Source organism: Aegilops tauschii, chromosome 1 (genome assembly GCF_002575655.3).
Source record: "Aegilops tauschii subsp. strangulata cultivar AL8/78 chromosome 1, Aet v6.0, whole genome shotgun sequence".
NCBI classification, from domain to species: domain Eukaryota; kingdom Viridiplantae; phylum Streptophyta; class Magnoliopsida; order Poales; family Poaceae; genus Aegilops; species Aegilops tauschii.
The window spans coordinates 459,260,699-459,277,549 of NC_053035.3; the positions used below are offsets into that span (position 1 = coordinate 459,260,699).

At 47.2% G+C, this 16,851-nt stretch overlaps 1 protein-coding gene across 1 annotated transcript; it reads right to left on the reverse strand.

The window, feature by feature from the left end:
* Nucleotides 1–4,169: 4,169 nt before the first annotated feature.
* On the reverse strand, nucleotides 4,170–5,932 carry LOC109746206 (pathogen-associated molecular patterns-induced protein A70). Its single transcript, XM_020305336.4, has one exon. It carries the CDS (start codon nucleotides 5,596–5,598, stop codon nucleotides 4,438–4,440), a length of 1,161 nt encoding a protein of 386 aa, XP_020160925.1. The 5' UTR covers nucleotides 5,599–5,932; the 3' UTR covers nucleotides 4,170–4,437.
* Between the last annotated feature and the right edge of the window lie 10,919 nt (nucleotides 5,933–16,851).

The window sequence follows — 16,851 nt, forward strand, 5'->3', positions numbered from 1 at the left end:
GTGAGAGTTGAGCTTATTGCAAGCATGTCTTGAAGAAGAAGATTGTGTGATCATTCATGTTTACCTTCAAGACATCATCCAAATGAAGAGAGTTGGAAAGAGTCAAGGTTGATCAAGACTAAGTCAAGAGTGAATCAAGTTGATCAACACACAAAGCGCACAAGATGTACCGAGAGGGATCAAGCGATCCCATGGTGTGGTGAGCATTGTCAATTACGTTTTGTGTACTAGCCCATGATCTTCATGAGAGTTCTTTGTGGGGTTAGGTTGCGGTGTGCAAGTTCAAGTGAAGCATCATGAAGAGATCAAATGCTTGAAGCTTGCCGTCCATTGTGGTGACAATGGACTTGTGAAGATGTGCGGAAGAGTGGCTCACCCATAGTGGAGCATGGGGGAGCAATCAACTAGTCTTCATCGAGCCAACGCAACCAAGAAAGGTGGTCCAACTTGCGGGAGTCAAGATCGTCAACATCTAGCTCAAGTGGACCATGTGCAAGGCAAAGGTTTGCCCTTGATAAGTTTTCTATTTTACCGGTCTCATGCTGGTAGTTGGGAGACCGGGTTATAGGATCGATTGCCGTACTATCAAGGGGGGGCTCTCGATGAGTAGCTTGATCGTATCATTCGTAGAGAGCTCAAACCATTGCATCCTTACATCATCTTTATTGGTTCTTGTTCGGTTCTTCTCTTTGTGAGTTTTGGAGCTTATGGTCATCTTGATGACAAGCTCGAGTTCATCGAAAACGGAGTTCACTCGCACCTTCTATGATGTTTTCGATGTTGGAGGTTATGCCGGTTCTTCTCGGTTGGAGGTTTCACTCCTCTATTTGTTGGCATACCTCCCCTGCCTCTTCTCACTATAACCAGTCGTCGTTGTTTTGAAGCTACTCGTCTTCCTCTATCCAACAAGCTTGAGTTTGCTCAATTCGGAGCTCATTTGCAGAAGTTATGGCAGTTTTGGTTTCCTAGCGGTAGTACCGCGGGCCGGAGCGGTAGTACCGCTTGGGTGCTACAAGCGGTAGTACCGCTCTAGAGCGGTAGTACCGCTGGTAGCCCCCAGCCGTAGTACCGCTGCGGTCTCATACTAGTACCGCCTCGATTCGAGGGGTCTTTTTCATGTCGGGTTTTACGGTACTAGCCACGGTAGTGGGGGCCGTAGTACCGCTCGTTTGCGGTAGTACCGCCCTGCCACCGCGGTAGTACCGCTCTGGGCCCAGCGGCAGTACCGCGAGGGGGAGCGGTAGTACCGCTTATAGGGGCAAGCGGTAGTACCGCTGGCCAAGCGGTAGTACCGCTCTCTGCGGGGCTGAAGTGGGGGTAACGGTTGGATTGTTCCCCCCACTATATAAGGAGGTCTTCTTCCCCATTGAACCTTATCTCTTTAGCTCGTGTTCTTCCCCCATTGTTGACCTTCTTCGAGCTTGCTAACTCTCAATCCTTCCATGGATTCTTGCTAGTTTTTGAGGGAAAAGAGAGAGGAGATCTAGATCCACATTTTCACCAATCACTTTCTCCTCTATGTGAGGGGAACCCATTGGATCTAGATCTTTGAGTTCTTGGTGTTCTCCTTCTTGTCTTCCTCTCATTTTCCTCCCTAGCATTAGTTGCTTCGGTGGGATTTGAGAGAGAAGGACTTGGGCACTCCGTGTGCCCTTGCCATTGCATTTGGTGCATCGGTTTGAGTTCTCCACGGTGATACGTGGAAGTTACAAGTTGAGAAGCTTATTACTCTTGGGTGCTTGGTGCCCTTGAGCTTGTTCCTCTTGGGTGCTTGGGCGCCCTAGACGGTTGGTGGTGTTCGGAGCTCAATCATTGTGGTGTAAAGCTCCGGGCAAGCGTCGGGGTCTCCAATTAGGTTGTGGAGATCGCCCCGAGCAATTTGACGGGTTCCGGTGACCGCCCCCAAGGGTTGCCAAATTGTACGGGTTCGGTGACCGCCCCCAAGGGTTGCCATTTGTACGGGTTCGGTGACCGCCCTCAAGGGTCCCTTAGTGGAATCACAGCATCTTGCATTGTGCGAGGGCGTGAGGAGATTACGGTGGCCCTAGTGGCTTCTTGGGGAGCATCGTGTCTCCACACCGCTCCAAACGGAGATTAGCATCCGCAAGGGTGTGAACTTCGGGATACATCGTCGTCTCCGCGTGTCTCGGTTATCTCTTACCCGAACCCTTTACTTATGCACTTTACTTTGTGATAGCCATATTGTTTCTTGTCATATATCTTGCTATCACTTAGTTGTTTATCTTGCTTAGCATAAGTTGTTGGTGCACATAGGTGAGCCTAGTTATTGTAGGTTTTGTGCTTGTCAAATTAACCGCTAGGTTTACTCCGCATTTGTTCAAGCCAACCGTAATTATTTTAAAGCGCCTATTCACCCCCCCCCCCCTCTAGGCGACATCCACGATCTTTCAGTTGTGTGATGGGTGGTTGGCCATATCCGCGGATTTTCGTAGGCAGGACCAGAAGGGGGCTCTTCTGGCAGCGAGTGCATGATTCGTTTCACACGTTAAAGCACATTGTGCCCTACGACATGCACGTCACCCATGAACGCAATGTAAAGTCGTAAGCGTATCGATGGTACACCATTCAGACCACCGTCGCCAAGTTTTATGGCACGGTTGATAGGCTGGAGGCAAGGTGACCATTGCGCGCGGCAGACGAGGAGATCGTAAGTTTTGCTTCTTGTTCTTCATTCACTCAATGTTATTCTACATATTGTGTAGCTTGTACGTGATGTACCACGGGATATAGGGCAGACTGTTTACGCGCATACAGTGTTGGATGAATCTCAAGGGATAGTACGTCTGGGACGACATTTGTTCATGAAAAACTTGTTGATCATCCAGTTATTCTAGTTGAATTTGAACTATTCGTCGTTGAATTTGAACTATTTGTGTACTAGACTTATTTGCATGCTATGTATGGATGATTTGTGTTGTTTTTTATCTGAACTTTGATGAATTCCGACGTGTTATGAATTACGTCCAGTTAGCTGAAATGTGGTTTGAAATGTATGCGGATAGTGTTGGATGGCCGGCTCCACATCTGTGTCCGCGGGCGGATGCGATGTCTGGTTTGCGGGTCGGTGTCCGAGATGCCCTAAATGATGATGACTTGAACTAAATTTCTTTTATTTCAGATCTCTAACCAAGCACCAGCAAATAATCATTTCATTCCATGTTGCTTTTTCCTATTATTAGTACCACCACATATAGGGATGGATGGAACCATTCTATCACGAACAATCATGACATTCTACTCTACTCTACTTGATTTCCATACCACTTCATCTCTCCAATAAGACAGATCCCAGTGGTGCAAACCGTCAAAAAAAAAACACGGAGTGCAAATGGCCGAGCGCTGCACACCATGCATTGCCACGAAACACACACGCCATAGGAAGCAAGCGAACGTCTGCAACGGATCACGCCAGCGGCCGTCTCGGTCACTCTTGGCCGAGATGCAGACGCCGGCGTTTCCTTCTAAACGGACACAGACTAGACTCGCGCACGCTTGCCGGAGAGCGACGGCCGGCCGGCGACCGACGACGTGGCCACGTCCTGGACCCATCGACTGCAGCCTGCAGGGATGACCTGGTGGGTCGTGGATAGGCGCAGGAATGTTGGATATGCTCTGCACTCGCCCATGTCAGCAGGAGCGGAGCAAACTTTGTCACGTCGCGGCTTGGCGGGAGATGGAGGGCGACCGGAGCAGCAGTAAACTTTGTTGCGAAGTACGTATACGGAGAACGCAACACATCTACATGCGGCTACGCCTTTGAAGCATACGTATATACGCGTATCTCGAACGTGACAGGTGACGGTTTTTCCCATAAGTGGACAAGAGGCATATCATGGACCGTGGTGAATTCCAATCCGTTACTGCTTTCTAGTAGTACGATTGACAGGTCGCGTGCACGAAATCGCGAGAAACGGCGACCACCGGACGCATGGGTCCAACGGGAACCAGCGCGTCGTGATCGTCGTGTTGGGGGTAAATGCCAACCACATGCGACGTGCGTACAGTGACATGGAAGCGTCGCTCGCACTCGCACGGGCCATCCTGCCTGACAACCACTGAGATCCTAAGCTCGCTCCCAGGACTTAAATTTCTTTCCGAGGCCATGGAAGCAGACAGCAAAAGATCATGAGCGCGAGGGCGAGAGATCGAGACGCACAAACCACCACGCATCATCATTCACTGTTCACTCATCAACGCCTACTCGGCCAGCAATCTATCTAGGCGATGCATGATGCCATGTTCAACAGACCAAAAAATCTTGAGTAAATAACAGCTTAATTAGCGCCACAATATTACTAGTAACACGCGCTCTAATCACAGGCAGGAAAATGGAGTATGTAGTTAATAGTCTGCTAGTCAATCGTCGGCCGCACAGTGGTACTGCACCTCGGGACGATCTTCTTCTCCGGCGGCCTGCTACTTGGCGCCGCGGTTGAGCACCTCCTTGTAGTTGAGCAGCGAGTTGAGCCGCTGCAGCCGCAGCTGCTTCCGGAAGCTGTTGATGAAGTCGTCCGCCCGCGCGTCCACGCCGCCCTCCACGGCCTCCTCCATCGGCGGCGGCGGCGGAGGCGGCGGCAGCATCCTCGCCTCCGAGCTCGACTTGCTCATCTTCGCCTCCGCCCCCTGCTTCTCCCCCTGCTGCTTCTTGCTCTTCTTGCCCTGCTCCCGCGCCGGCTCCGACCGGCTCCTGCTGTACTGCGTCGACGTCTTCTTCTCGTCTGCCGCCGCGACGGCGGCCACGGCGTGGTCCGGCGAGGCGGAGAGTTCGGGCGCAAGGTTGCCGGAGTTGAAGCGGTAGAGGCTGAAGGAGCGCAGGCGCTCCAGGACGGACGGCGCGCGCGCCAGCGGCGCCGGCCTGTATGGAGGGACGTACTCCTCGCAGTAGTACTGCTCCCCCTCCGGCTCCTGCTCCGGCGGCGGTGTCGTGAAGCTGTTGTAGTTGTCGGTGAACTCGGTGTCGTGCTCTACAAGGTCGTCGTCGTCCTCCTCCTCCTCCAGCACGGCCGGCTGGACCACCCGAGCCGCCGGCGCTGGGGCCACCTCGGCCCTCCTCGCCTCGGAGCTGGACCTCTTCATCTTCGACGGCGGCGCCCGCCTCCTCTCCACACGCGCCGGGGGCTCCGACCGGCTCCTGGCGTGGTGGGCATCTCCGGCCGTCGGCGCCGGCTCCGGAGAGACCGTCACGTCCCGCGAGTCGGTCACGGCGCCCGCGGCGTACTCGGGCGGGAAGTCGCCGGAGCGAAAGCGGTAGAGGCCGATGGAGCGGAGGCGGTCCAGCACCGACGAGGTGCGCGCGAGCGGCGCCGGCGCCGGCGGCGGGGGCACGTACTGCTGCTGCTGCTGCTGGTCGCGGTAGTACAGGTCCTCCTGATGCTGCTGCTGCGGCTCCACTTGTTGGAGCGGCTGCTCTTGGTGGTCGCCGTCATGGCCGCCCTGGCGTCGGCGCTGGTGGGAGCGGGAGGTGAGCAGGATGGTGCCGATGACGAGGTTGACGGTGAGGAAGAGCGTGGCCGGCGTGAAGAAGCCCCGCACGGCCTCCCACGCGCCCAGCGCCGCGGCCGTCGCTCCGCCGTCCATCTGCGCGGGCACCGGCAAGTACAGAGAGGAAGGGAGGGGACCGGCTTGGGGCTTGGCTGGGTGGGCCGAGGAGGTGGTGGGGATTGGCGCTCGATGATGGGGTGGGGTGCGGGGGAGTCTCACAAGTGGCGGGGCGGCCGAGCGTTAAATGGTGGTGGCGGGGGCTGGGCTGGGGATGGGGGAGCTGACTTGGCGGGTGGAAAACGTGGGAATCCAAGTCCTCGTGACGGGCGAGCCGACCCGCCGGGATCGCGGGCGGACTGCCCGCCCGCTGCCCGCATGGATGGCATCTCCCCTCCCATCCCGGCCCACAAGGACTGACGCACGCGGTATCTCACTCACACTCCGCACGCGATGGCCGGGGCCCATCATCTCATGAGTGTCATCATCCTCGGTCGTCCCGGGCCTCCCGGGGGTAAAATTGACAAATTCGACCTATGGACGAAATCAAATCACAGAATGAACTGCCCGTAAAACTATTTCACCCGGCTGATCTTTTTATGGGACGCCCGACACGAAGGCGTCACACTACACTGTGCAACGCCTCACAGATAGGCGCTACATGCCTGGCCAGCGTCTGTGACCAGGCAAAAACGTCCCGCGTGCATTAAAAGCCAATTTACCGCGCGCGCGTTTTTTGGCGCGGCAGTTGGAGATGCTCTAAGTTGAGAAATTGATTGGACGGAGCAATCGCACGCAACTATTTCAGCGACTCAGACTACCCACAATGAAAGTAACATAGGTAGTAACATCACACATATCTAGATAAAGTAGATGATGTGGCAAGCAATAAATGAAGAAAGAGAGGAAAGTAGTAATATAGCTAGTTACTAGTAGTATGAGTAACATCACACATATCAAGGCAAGATGTGTCTATAGCCTAATAAATGAAGTGTTGCATGTTACCACACATATGTTACTCCCCACTATAGAGGTAGTAACATAGACTAGTAACATGGAAGTCTATGTTACTACCCATTGTGGCTAGTCTCACACACACGGTTTATCTACCTGGCACCATATTTTAACTCACGATGACTTTCTTGAAATGCAGGTGGCACAGTTGACCTCTCAGCCCAAGACCAGACAGCACAGCAGTAATCAATGGACGCGTCGTAACTCAGGCGCTATACAGTTAACCAAGCTTCCTGCTTACTACAACGTCTGAATATCTAACTGACCACTGGCACCATCGGTTAAGTTCCTCGGCAAACAAACGAGCACATGCATATGCATCGCCTGACGCGTATTTGGTGAAGTAGGTGGCACACATCGGCAGGTGGCATCACGTGTGGCCTCCTTGATGGACGGCTCCGCATGGCATCCCCTGCTCTAAGTCAAAGCCTCACCACTTGATTAGCGTTTTTAACGACGCCACCAAGAAACCTACTGAGAAAGAGATAAGCTCCCGCTCGTCGGCAGATAATAGATTTTCTCAACCGTCACTTTCAAAGACAACAAAACGTATCAAGTACGATCTGATGCACTGTTTGCTTCCGAGCATGGAGCCCACACGGTGCGTAATCAGCAACCGGCTCGACCTGACCTTTCTACCTATCGATCTAGTCAAGCATACGCATTTTTGGGCCTGTGTATAATCGAGTAAGTGTAGCCTAGCGAGTATCAAATCCATTTTGCGAGTAGTTAATTACACCATCCCAAGAAGTTTTTTTTAGCAAGGGAAGGGTCCCGAAGTTCCCACCCAAAACACTCATTAATGTAGGAAAATCATTACAACACTATGGAAAGTGCCTGAAAAAGGACAAATTACAAGCACATCCTTCCAATATGCAAACAAGACCCTGAAAAGGAATATGAAAAATTGAAAATTTTGTCAAAATTAGGTGTTTGATGATTTGCTGCTGCCCTGTGTTGTGTCAACGGAAGGTGGACCCCGATTATTCTGGACGAAGGGAAGGGAAAAGGTGCGAATCGTCAAATTGATAGTAGGTAAAATGGGGCCTCTCCGGAGGCGCATTGGCCACCGTCTCCAGCCATATCCTTGCTCACAACGAGTAAAAGGTCATATGGGCCTCCCTTTGCATGCTGAGGGTACGTAGGTTGATTTGCATGTGCGGCTCCGGCGAGGGAGGGGTGATGACAGCGGCGCGCCTTCGGCTCGCTTCAGTGCTTGTAGTCGTCGCTAGGTGGTCTACGGATCTGGATGTAATTTTTATTATTTCTACTGTTCGTTGTACTACCATGATTGAAGATGAATATATTGGAAGTTTTTCCAAAAAAAAAGTCATATGGGCCTCCCTTTGCATGCTGAGTATAACCGAGGGTACGTAGGTTGATTTGCAGCCCGTGCCCAACCCTCGCAATGACAAACCAAGAAGCTCACCGGAGACCAATACCTCATTGATCTACAGCTCGGTGGCGGAGGGCGGTGCATCGCTGGATGATTGACGTAGAACTCCCATGACAGTCCTCTTCTTCCCAACCTTGCGAAAAAGAATATATAAAATACAAAGCTCTCATGAGCCAACGGTAATTATTACAACTCGAGATAAACATGATCCAACCATTACTAGAAATACACATTTTACCCAGAGCCATATACCATAGGAGAAATGTGAAAAACATAAGGAAATTCTTTACCTAGAGCCCACCCTAGGGAGAGAAAGTTAGGTAAAGTATAGACGGAAAATATTCCTTTACCTACGATGCACCTCACAAGCTCTCTAGGCTTGCAAAAGCCACCGTGTTTCTGGTAAACTTCTTGCAAGAAGGACTGGTCACTTGCTTTGCCATGTTTCAGCGTGTTTTTGATAGGTGAGGCCGAAAAACACTGATGTGGCGTAACGGCCGAGCGGCCGCCGCCATTTGGAACAAATCTAGTCAAACCGACACGGTCGGCTTGTGTCAGACAAATCGACCGCGTCCACTCTCTCTTTCTCTCGCTCTCTCTCATTTCTTGCGCGTGCTCTCACCGATGGCGACGACGACGGAGGTTGTGTTGGTGATGCTTTGCGTGGGGGTGATGCAGATCCACCAGAGTTCTGCAGAAGTTCGAATCCGTCTCAGGCAACGCCTCCACAGCGGACACCGCCGCCGCAGGATAAATCAATTGAATACACATCGGCGACTGCGTTTGCCCAGGTGGTGAGGGTAGATCCAACGGACAACCAGCGTTGGGTATCCTCTTTCGGCCGCGTGTAGCAAGTGATCTTTCCCTACTCTTTTTTTCCTTGATTTGGATTCTAGGTTAGGGTTACCAACCCTAATTAGATTAGATGGCAGTAACAAGACAAGCTAAACACAACAAATCACCTATGGAATTCGTTACAACGACACAATACAGTGCTAGAACATGTTAAGTTTTATTATGTTTGGGGTACTTGTTCTTTCGGTGAACTTTTATAATAGATCTAGGTATTTCACAAAGAAAATATCATTAGCGATGACACACGGGGTCACATTTGATAGCAAGGTTGTTGCAGATAACTAATGGATACTAGGAAGGATCTCTTTGCTCATGGGCCATTGGTGGAGAAGCTGGAGAGATTGGTGAGACATTTTTTAGATTCTTTAGTGAGGTCGGTTTCATCAGTCGGCGAACATTGCTGCTCATAATCTAGCACGAGAAGGCCACATGAATAAATTGTGTAAAACTTGGATGGGCATAGCGCCTGATTGTGTAATCTCGGGTCTGACCAGGGAGCTACCAGACTTGAATTAGTTATATAATAAAGCATCTATTTCGCTTAAAAATGACGGCTGTATTAGGGTGGATGGAAAGTGGGGAGGAGAAAGTGAAAGGCAAAAAAACTATCTGGTGCTTTTAGTCTTTTTTCTATCTTGTTAGTTTGGCTTGACAAGCAAGACAACATATTTTCTCTGTGTAATTTTTTAAGACACTGTGTGTTTAATGTGTACTGGGATTTGTCTTCTAAAAGCCCAAATCTGGGCCCATGGGTCTTTTGTCGCAAATAATTACACGTCATTAGTAGTGTACAATTCTAGAAGATGCTAGAGGGTTTCATGTAGAATATGGGGTCCTTTTGAGAAAAAAAAACATCATGTTAAATAGTGGGGTTTCTAAAAAAATTGCTGGTTCAACATGCCATGTGTCATCACCTCACATGCATTTGGCACATTTTATTAAATTGAGCACGTTGAGCTATTTAGCGAACAAAATATAGCTTTTGCGAGGAAGTGAACCAAAGTGAGCGTCGGAAGCAAGTTGATGTATGAACTATGCACTTTAGCTCCAATGTAGCGACCGCTTTGAGTGAAGGATGAACATGCTTGTGGTGGACCGTAGACCGTTGGCTCATTAAGGGGTACACAAAGGGGTTCCCTGGGCTATTTTCGGAACCTTCTAGAGGGTTCCAAGTTGGGTTTCCCTTTTTGGAACCTTCAGTAACCTTCTAGAAGGTCATTGGCATTTTTCTATTTCCTTACTGGATTTTCATTTTCATTTCCGTTTCGTTTTTTATTTTTTATTTTTCCCTTTTAAACTATTATGTTTTTCTTCCACTTCCCATTTTTATGATTTTTTCTCTACTTCATAAAAATTAAAATTCCAAAAGAGTTCAAAATCTTCAAAAATTGTTTGGAATTTAAAAAAAATTGCTTTTCCATTTTTTGAATTTATTGATCCATGAACACTTTTTAAATTCATAACCAGTTTTCGAATTCGTGAACAATAATTGTTCAGTATGTATTTGAAAAAATGTTCTCTGTGTAACTGAATTTTGTTCATATACAAAAAAAAATCATCGTATATAAAAAATGTTCATCATATATCAAATATTTTTTCAGTGTATATTTATAAAAATGCTCATCATATTTAAAAAATGTTCAGTATGTAATTAAAGATTGTTCTCCATATATTAAAAAAATTCATTGTATGTATAAATAAAATGTTCAACTTATATCAAATAACTTTTCAGTGTGTATTTTGAAAATTGTTCATCGTATTTTCAAAAATTGTTCACTTTTCCAAATCTTGTTCGGAATTTTTAATTTGTGAACATTTGTTCAAACTTACAAAAATTGTTTGTAATTTTGTTCACCATATTTTTAATGTTCACTTTTAAAGATCTTGTTCAGAATTTTGGATGTGAAAACATTTTTGTCGAACTCACAAATTTTTTTGGGACAATTCCATTTATCCCCCTAACTTGAGCCACCACCTGGCATTTGCCCCTAATTTTCAGGTATGCTAAAAAATACCCCTCTTCCGTCAAGTCACCTTACAGAAATGCCCTTCTGTGCCGTCACCGTCCGGTCAAAGGGGTTTGACCGTCTGGTGAATAGTAAATGGTGAACAGTAAATTCGCAAAAAATAGCAAAAAAATCAAAAAAATCTGAATTTTTTTGGGATCGAAGATACTCAAGGGAGCAAGGCGCGTGCAAATTTTGGCACAGTTTGGACATTCCAGCAGCTCGTGTCAAACGAAAAACTTTAAAATGTACTCTGTGAGCAGTAAATTCAAAAAAACTAGCAAGAAAATTCAAAAAAATATGAAATTTTTTGGCATCAAAGAGGCTGGGGTGCGCAAGGTGCGTGCAATTTTTTTTTTGCGTTTCGACACTGTAGGAGCTCGTGGAGAAAAAACAAAATTTGGCGCAGAAAAAAACTTTGAAAAAATGCACTATTTTGCTTTTTTTCTAGAGCACCTCGCATGTCATTTGATCACAAAAAATTGCAAGCGCCTTGCGCACCCAAGCCTCTTTGATGCCAAAAAAATTCATATTTTTTAAAATTTTCTTGCTATTTTTTTGAATTTACTGTTCACAGCGTATAGATTTAAATTTTTTCCTTTCCCACGAGTTCCTGGAATGTCCAAACAACGTGAAAATTTGCACACACCTTGCGCCCTTAAGTATCTTCGATCCCACAAAATTTCAGATTTTTTTATTTTCTTTTGCTATTTTTTTGAATTTACTGTTCCCCATGTTACTATTCACCAGACGGTCAAACCCCTTTGACCGGACGGCAAGGGCATTTCTGTAAGGTGAATTGATGGAAGAGCGGTATTTTTGAGCATACCTGAAAATTAGGGGCAAATGCCAGGTGGTGGCTCAAGTTAAGGGGATAAATGGAATTGTCCCAAAAAAATTAGAATTTTCTTCACCGTATTTTTGTTTGTTAGTCTGAAAAATTATCATGAAATAAAAAAAGTTCACAATTTATTTATAAATAATGCTCGCAAAATCGTAATGTATTCGCAAATTCAAAAAATGTTCACTTTTTTAAATTCGTGAATTGCTTTCCAAATTCATGATCATTTCTTGAATTTTAGAAAAAAAAGGAATCTCGAACATTTTACAATTCATGAATATTTTTGAATTCGTTAACTTGTTTCAAATTGACAAACATGTTTCAATTTGGTTAACTTGTTTCCAGGATTTGTCTCTGTAGCTCGGCATCGACTAGCGGGACCAGTGGATGGCGGTGGTTTTGGGGTCCAAGCTTCTGTGACAACGATGATGGTGGGGTGCGATATCGGCTGCATGGCAATGGTTGAGATAGTCAACTCTTCTCTAGCGTGTCAACAAGTTTGCTCGGTTTGTTTGTTGCTGTGAAGTCGAAGCTGCCGCGGCGGGGTTCCCTGTGGCATAAGATGACTGGCTGCAGGTGGCCCATTCGGTGATCTTCTGTGGTGCCAGCCATGCCTGGTTTTGTCCTTCGTAGTGCTCTATTAGAGTTGGAGCTGCGTTGTCTCGTCGAGGTGGTTGAGTTCTGGCGTTGATCATCATATAGCTCCACACGTCCTCTACAACGCAGGATTGAGCTGCGTTGTCTGGTCGAGGTGGTTGAGTTCTGACGCTGATTTTCATATAGCTCCACACGTCTGAAGGAAATATGCCCTAGAGGCAATAATAAAGTTGTTATTTATATTTCCTTATTCATGATAAAGGTATTGTTCATGCTAGAATTGTATTGATCGGAAACCTATATACATGTGTGAATACATATACAAACACTGTGTCCCTAGTAAGCCTCTACTAGACTAGCTAGTTGATCAAAGATGGTTAAGGTTTCCTAACCATAGACATGTGTTGTCATTTGATAACGAGATCACATCATTAGGAGAGTTATGTGATGGACAAGACCCATCCGTTAGCTTAGCATATTGATCGTTCAGTTTTATTGCTATTGCTTTCTTCATGTCAAATACATATTCCTTCGACTATAATGTTATACAACTCCCGGATACCGGAGGAATACCTTGTGCGCTATCAAACATCACAACGCAACTGGGTGATTATAAAGATGCTCTGTAGGTATCTCTGAAGGTGTTTCTTGGGTTGGCATAGATCGAGATTAGGATTTGTCAAACCAAGTATCAGAGAGGTATCTCTGGGCCCTCTCGGTAATGCACATCATAAGAAGCCTTGCAAGCAAAGTGACTAATGAGTTAGTTGCAGGATGATGTATTACGGAACGAGTAAATAGACTTGCCGGTAACGAGATTGAACTAGGTATGTAGATACCGACGATCGAATCTCGGGCAAGTAACATACTGATGGACAAAGGGAATAACGTATGTTGTCATAACGGTTTGACCGATAAAGGTCTTCGTAGAATATGTAGGAGCCAATATGAGCATCCAGGTTCCGCTATTGGTTATTGACCGGAGAAGTGTCTCGGTCATGTCTACATAGTTCTCGAACCCGTAGGGTCCGCACGCTTAACGTTCGATGACGATATAGTATTATATGAGTTTTGTGATTTTATGACCGAATGTTGTTCGGAGTCCCGGATGAGATCACGAACATGGCGAGGAGTCTCGAAATGGTCGAGAGGTAAAGATTGATATATAGAACGATGGTATTCGGACACCGGAAGTGTTCTGGAGGGTATGAGGTACTTATCGGGTCACGAGAAGGTGTTTCGGGCACCCCCGCCAATCCTATGGGCCATATGGGCCTTGTGAAGGAACACACCAGCCCACAAGGGGCTGGTGCGCCCTATAAGGCTATAGGAGGAGGAGAAGGAAAGGGGAAGGGAAAGGAAAGTGTGTATTAGGATTCCCACTTCCTTCCGTCACACCCCCCTCTTTCCTTTCCCTTCATGCATACATGGAAAGTGGGGGCGCAGGGCAAGGCAGGGCTCCCAGGGGCGGCGGCCAACCCTAGGGCGGCCCTGGCTATCTCTTCTCCCCCTCCCACCTATATATATGTGAGAAGGGGCGCCTAGAATACACAACAACAATCGTTAGCCGTGTGCGGCGCCCCCCTCCACAGTTTACACCCCCGGTCATAGTTTTGCGGTGCTTAGGCGAAGCCTGCAAGAATCACTTCACCATCGCCGTAACCACGCCGTCGTGTTGACGGAACTCATCTACTTCCTCGACACCTTGCTGGATCAAGAAGGCGGGGGACGTCATCGCGCTGAACGTGTGCAGAACTCGGAGGTGTCGTACGCTTGGTACTTGATCTTTCGGAGCTAGAAGAAGCTCGACTACATCAACCGCGTTGTCAAACGTTTTCGCTTGCGGTCTACGAGGGTATGTGGACACACTCTCCCCCTCTTTTTGCTATGCATCTATTAGATAGATCTTGCGTGAGCGTAGGAATTTTTTTGAAATTGCATGCTACATTTCCCAACAATGTCCTCTACAACACGGTTTGAGTCGACGATCCAGCGAAGTCAGAGTCGTTTGCTCAGGGTTTGGGGATGGCGATGACGCCTCTAGGGGAGGAGTGATGACAATGACGTCTGCGTGCTGTCTCGGCGAGACCCACTTTGGAGTGGTGTGCATGGGTATCTTGTGTGTGTCCTTCAGATGGTTTTCGCCTGACTCTTCCTAATTAACCGGGCAATCTAATTTTCGTCGGGTTTTCCCTAATTAACCGAACAACACTTTTCTTCTTAACGAATGCTAGAAATATAAAATTTCAAAAAAATGTAAATAACAGAAAAAATGGACCACACTGTGGAATATTAAGGTCATGTCCAAGCCGAATTTATTTATTTGGAGATTGTGCACTGAATCGATTCCAGCAGTTGACGTACGGCACCACATGCACATGTCCACAAGTTTGGTTTGCTGCTTTTGTGTGGCAGATGATATCTAGAAACATGCGCTAATTGATTGTGTCATGGCTAGAAGTGTTTGGTAGAGGAACTAGTGGAACAGATGTGTGACAACTTAGGTTTGAATGCAAAAATTGGATGTTCATGATGCACGAGAGTCTGTCCCAGGAAGATTTCATACGAATGGTGGTGAAGATGTGGGCCATCTGAAGATCCAGAAGGAAAGCTATACATGAAGATATATTCGATGGTCCCATGTCAATCCATCTGTTCATCAGATCCTTCCTAAAGGACATTTATATTTTGTCCAAACCGAGCCAGGTTTTTTAGCAGGAGCTACATGACGAGGTCATCACATTGGATACCACCCGCCACCAGGTCATGTGAAAATCAATGCCGATACAACGGTTGTGAATGAGACTCATGGTGCACTGGCAGTGGTTTTTCGTGACATCAATGGAGTTTTCTTGGGAGCTTCTTATGTTACTTTCAGACATATACAAATCCGGTCACACTTGAGGTGTTGGAAGTAAGTGAGGCATTGGCAATTACGGAGGACCTATTCGTGCAGAGGTTCCATGTGGCGTCCGACCGCAAGAATATGGTGGAAGACATCAAGCATGGTTCTTTGGCTGATCATGAAGCTATTATACATGAAATCCAGAGTTTAGGGGCTTGAATTTCAAGGCTCACAATCTCGCTAAGCATGCACTTTTTCTCGGGTTGGGACGTGGTGTGTGGTTGGGCCAACTTGGGATTTGAATTTCATTCTTGTAAACGTTCAAACCATTTGAATAAAGCTTGGGGAGAATGTCCCAAAAAAATAAATAGAAAAAAAAACTACCAGCTGGGGGCCTACGTCTTTTTTACAGACTGTGGAGTTGTGCGTGGGCCTGTACCGGCGAGTATAGCTGCTACCTCTTGAGCACTGCGTTGGTTTTCCCTTGAAGAGAAAAGGGTGATGCAGCAAAGTAGCGTAAGTATTTCCCTCAGTTTTTGAGAACCAAGGTATCAATCCAGTAGGAGGCCACGCACGAGTCCCTCGCACCTACACAAACAAATAAATCCTCGCAACCAACGCAATAAAGGGGTTGTCAATCCCTTCACGGTCACTTACGAGAGTGAGATCTGATAGATATGATAAGATAATATTTTTGGTATTTTTATGATAAAGATGCAAAGTAAAGAAAGTAAAATAAAAACGGCGACGGAAATAGCTAAGTGCTGAAAGATTAATATGATGGAAAATAGACCCGGGTGCCATAGGTTTCACTAGTGGCTTCTCTCAAGAGCATAAGTATTACAGTGGGTGAACAAATTACTGTTGAGCAATTGACAGAATTGAGCATAGTTATGAGAATATCTAGGCATGATCATGTATATAGGCATCACGTCCGAGACAAGTAGACCGACTCCTGCCTGCATCTACTACTATTACTCCACACATTGACCGCTATCCAGCATGCATCTAGAGTATTAAGTTCAAAAGAACAGAGTAACGCTTTAAGCAAGATGACATGATGTAGAGGGATAAACTCAAGCAATATGATATAAACCCCATCTTTTTATCCTCAATGGCAACAATACAATACGTGTCGTTTCCCTTTCTGTCACTGGGATCGAGCAACGCAAGATTGAACCCAAAACTAAGCACTTCTCCCATTGCAAGAAAGATCAATCTAGTAGGCCAAACCAAACTGATAATTCGAAGAGACTTGCAAAGATAACCAATCATACATAAAATAATTCAGAGAAGATTCAAATATTGTTCATAGATAAACTTGATCATAAACCCACAATTCATCGGTCTCAACAAACACACCGCAAAAGAAGATTACATCGAATAGATCTCCACGAGAGAGGGGGAGAACATTGTATTGAGATCCAAAAAGAGAGAAGAAGCCATCTAGCTAATAACTACGGACCCGAAGGTCTGAGGTAAACTACTCACACATCATCGGAGAGGCTACGGTGTTGATGTAGAAGCCCTCCGTGATCGATGCCCCCTCCGCCGGAGCTGCGGAACAGGCCCCAAGATGGGATCTCACGGGTACAGAAGGTTGTGGCGGTGGAATTAGGTTTTTGGCTCCGTATCTGGTAGTTTGGGGGTACGTAGGTATATATAGGAGGAAGAAGTACGTCGGTGGAGCAACGTGGGGCCCACGAGGGTGGAGGGCGCGTCAGGGGGGTAGGCGCGCCCCCTACCTCGTGCCTTCCTGGTTGATGTCTTGACGTACGGTCCAAGTCCTCTGGATAAC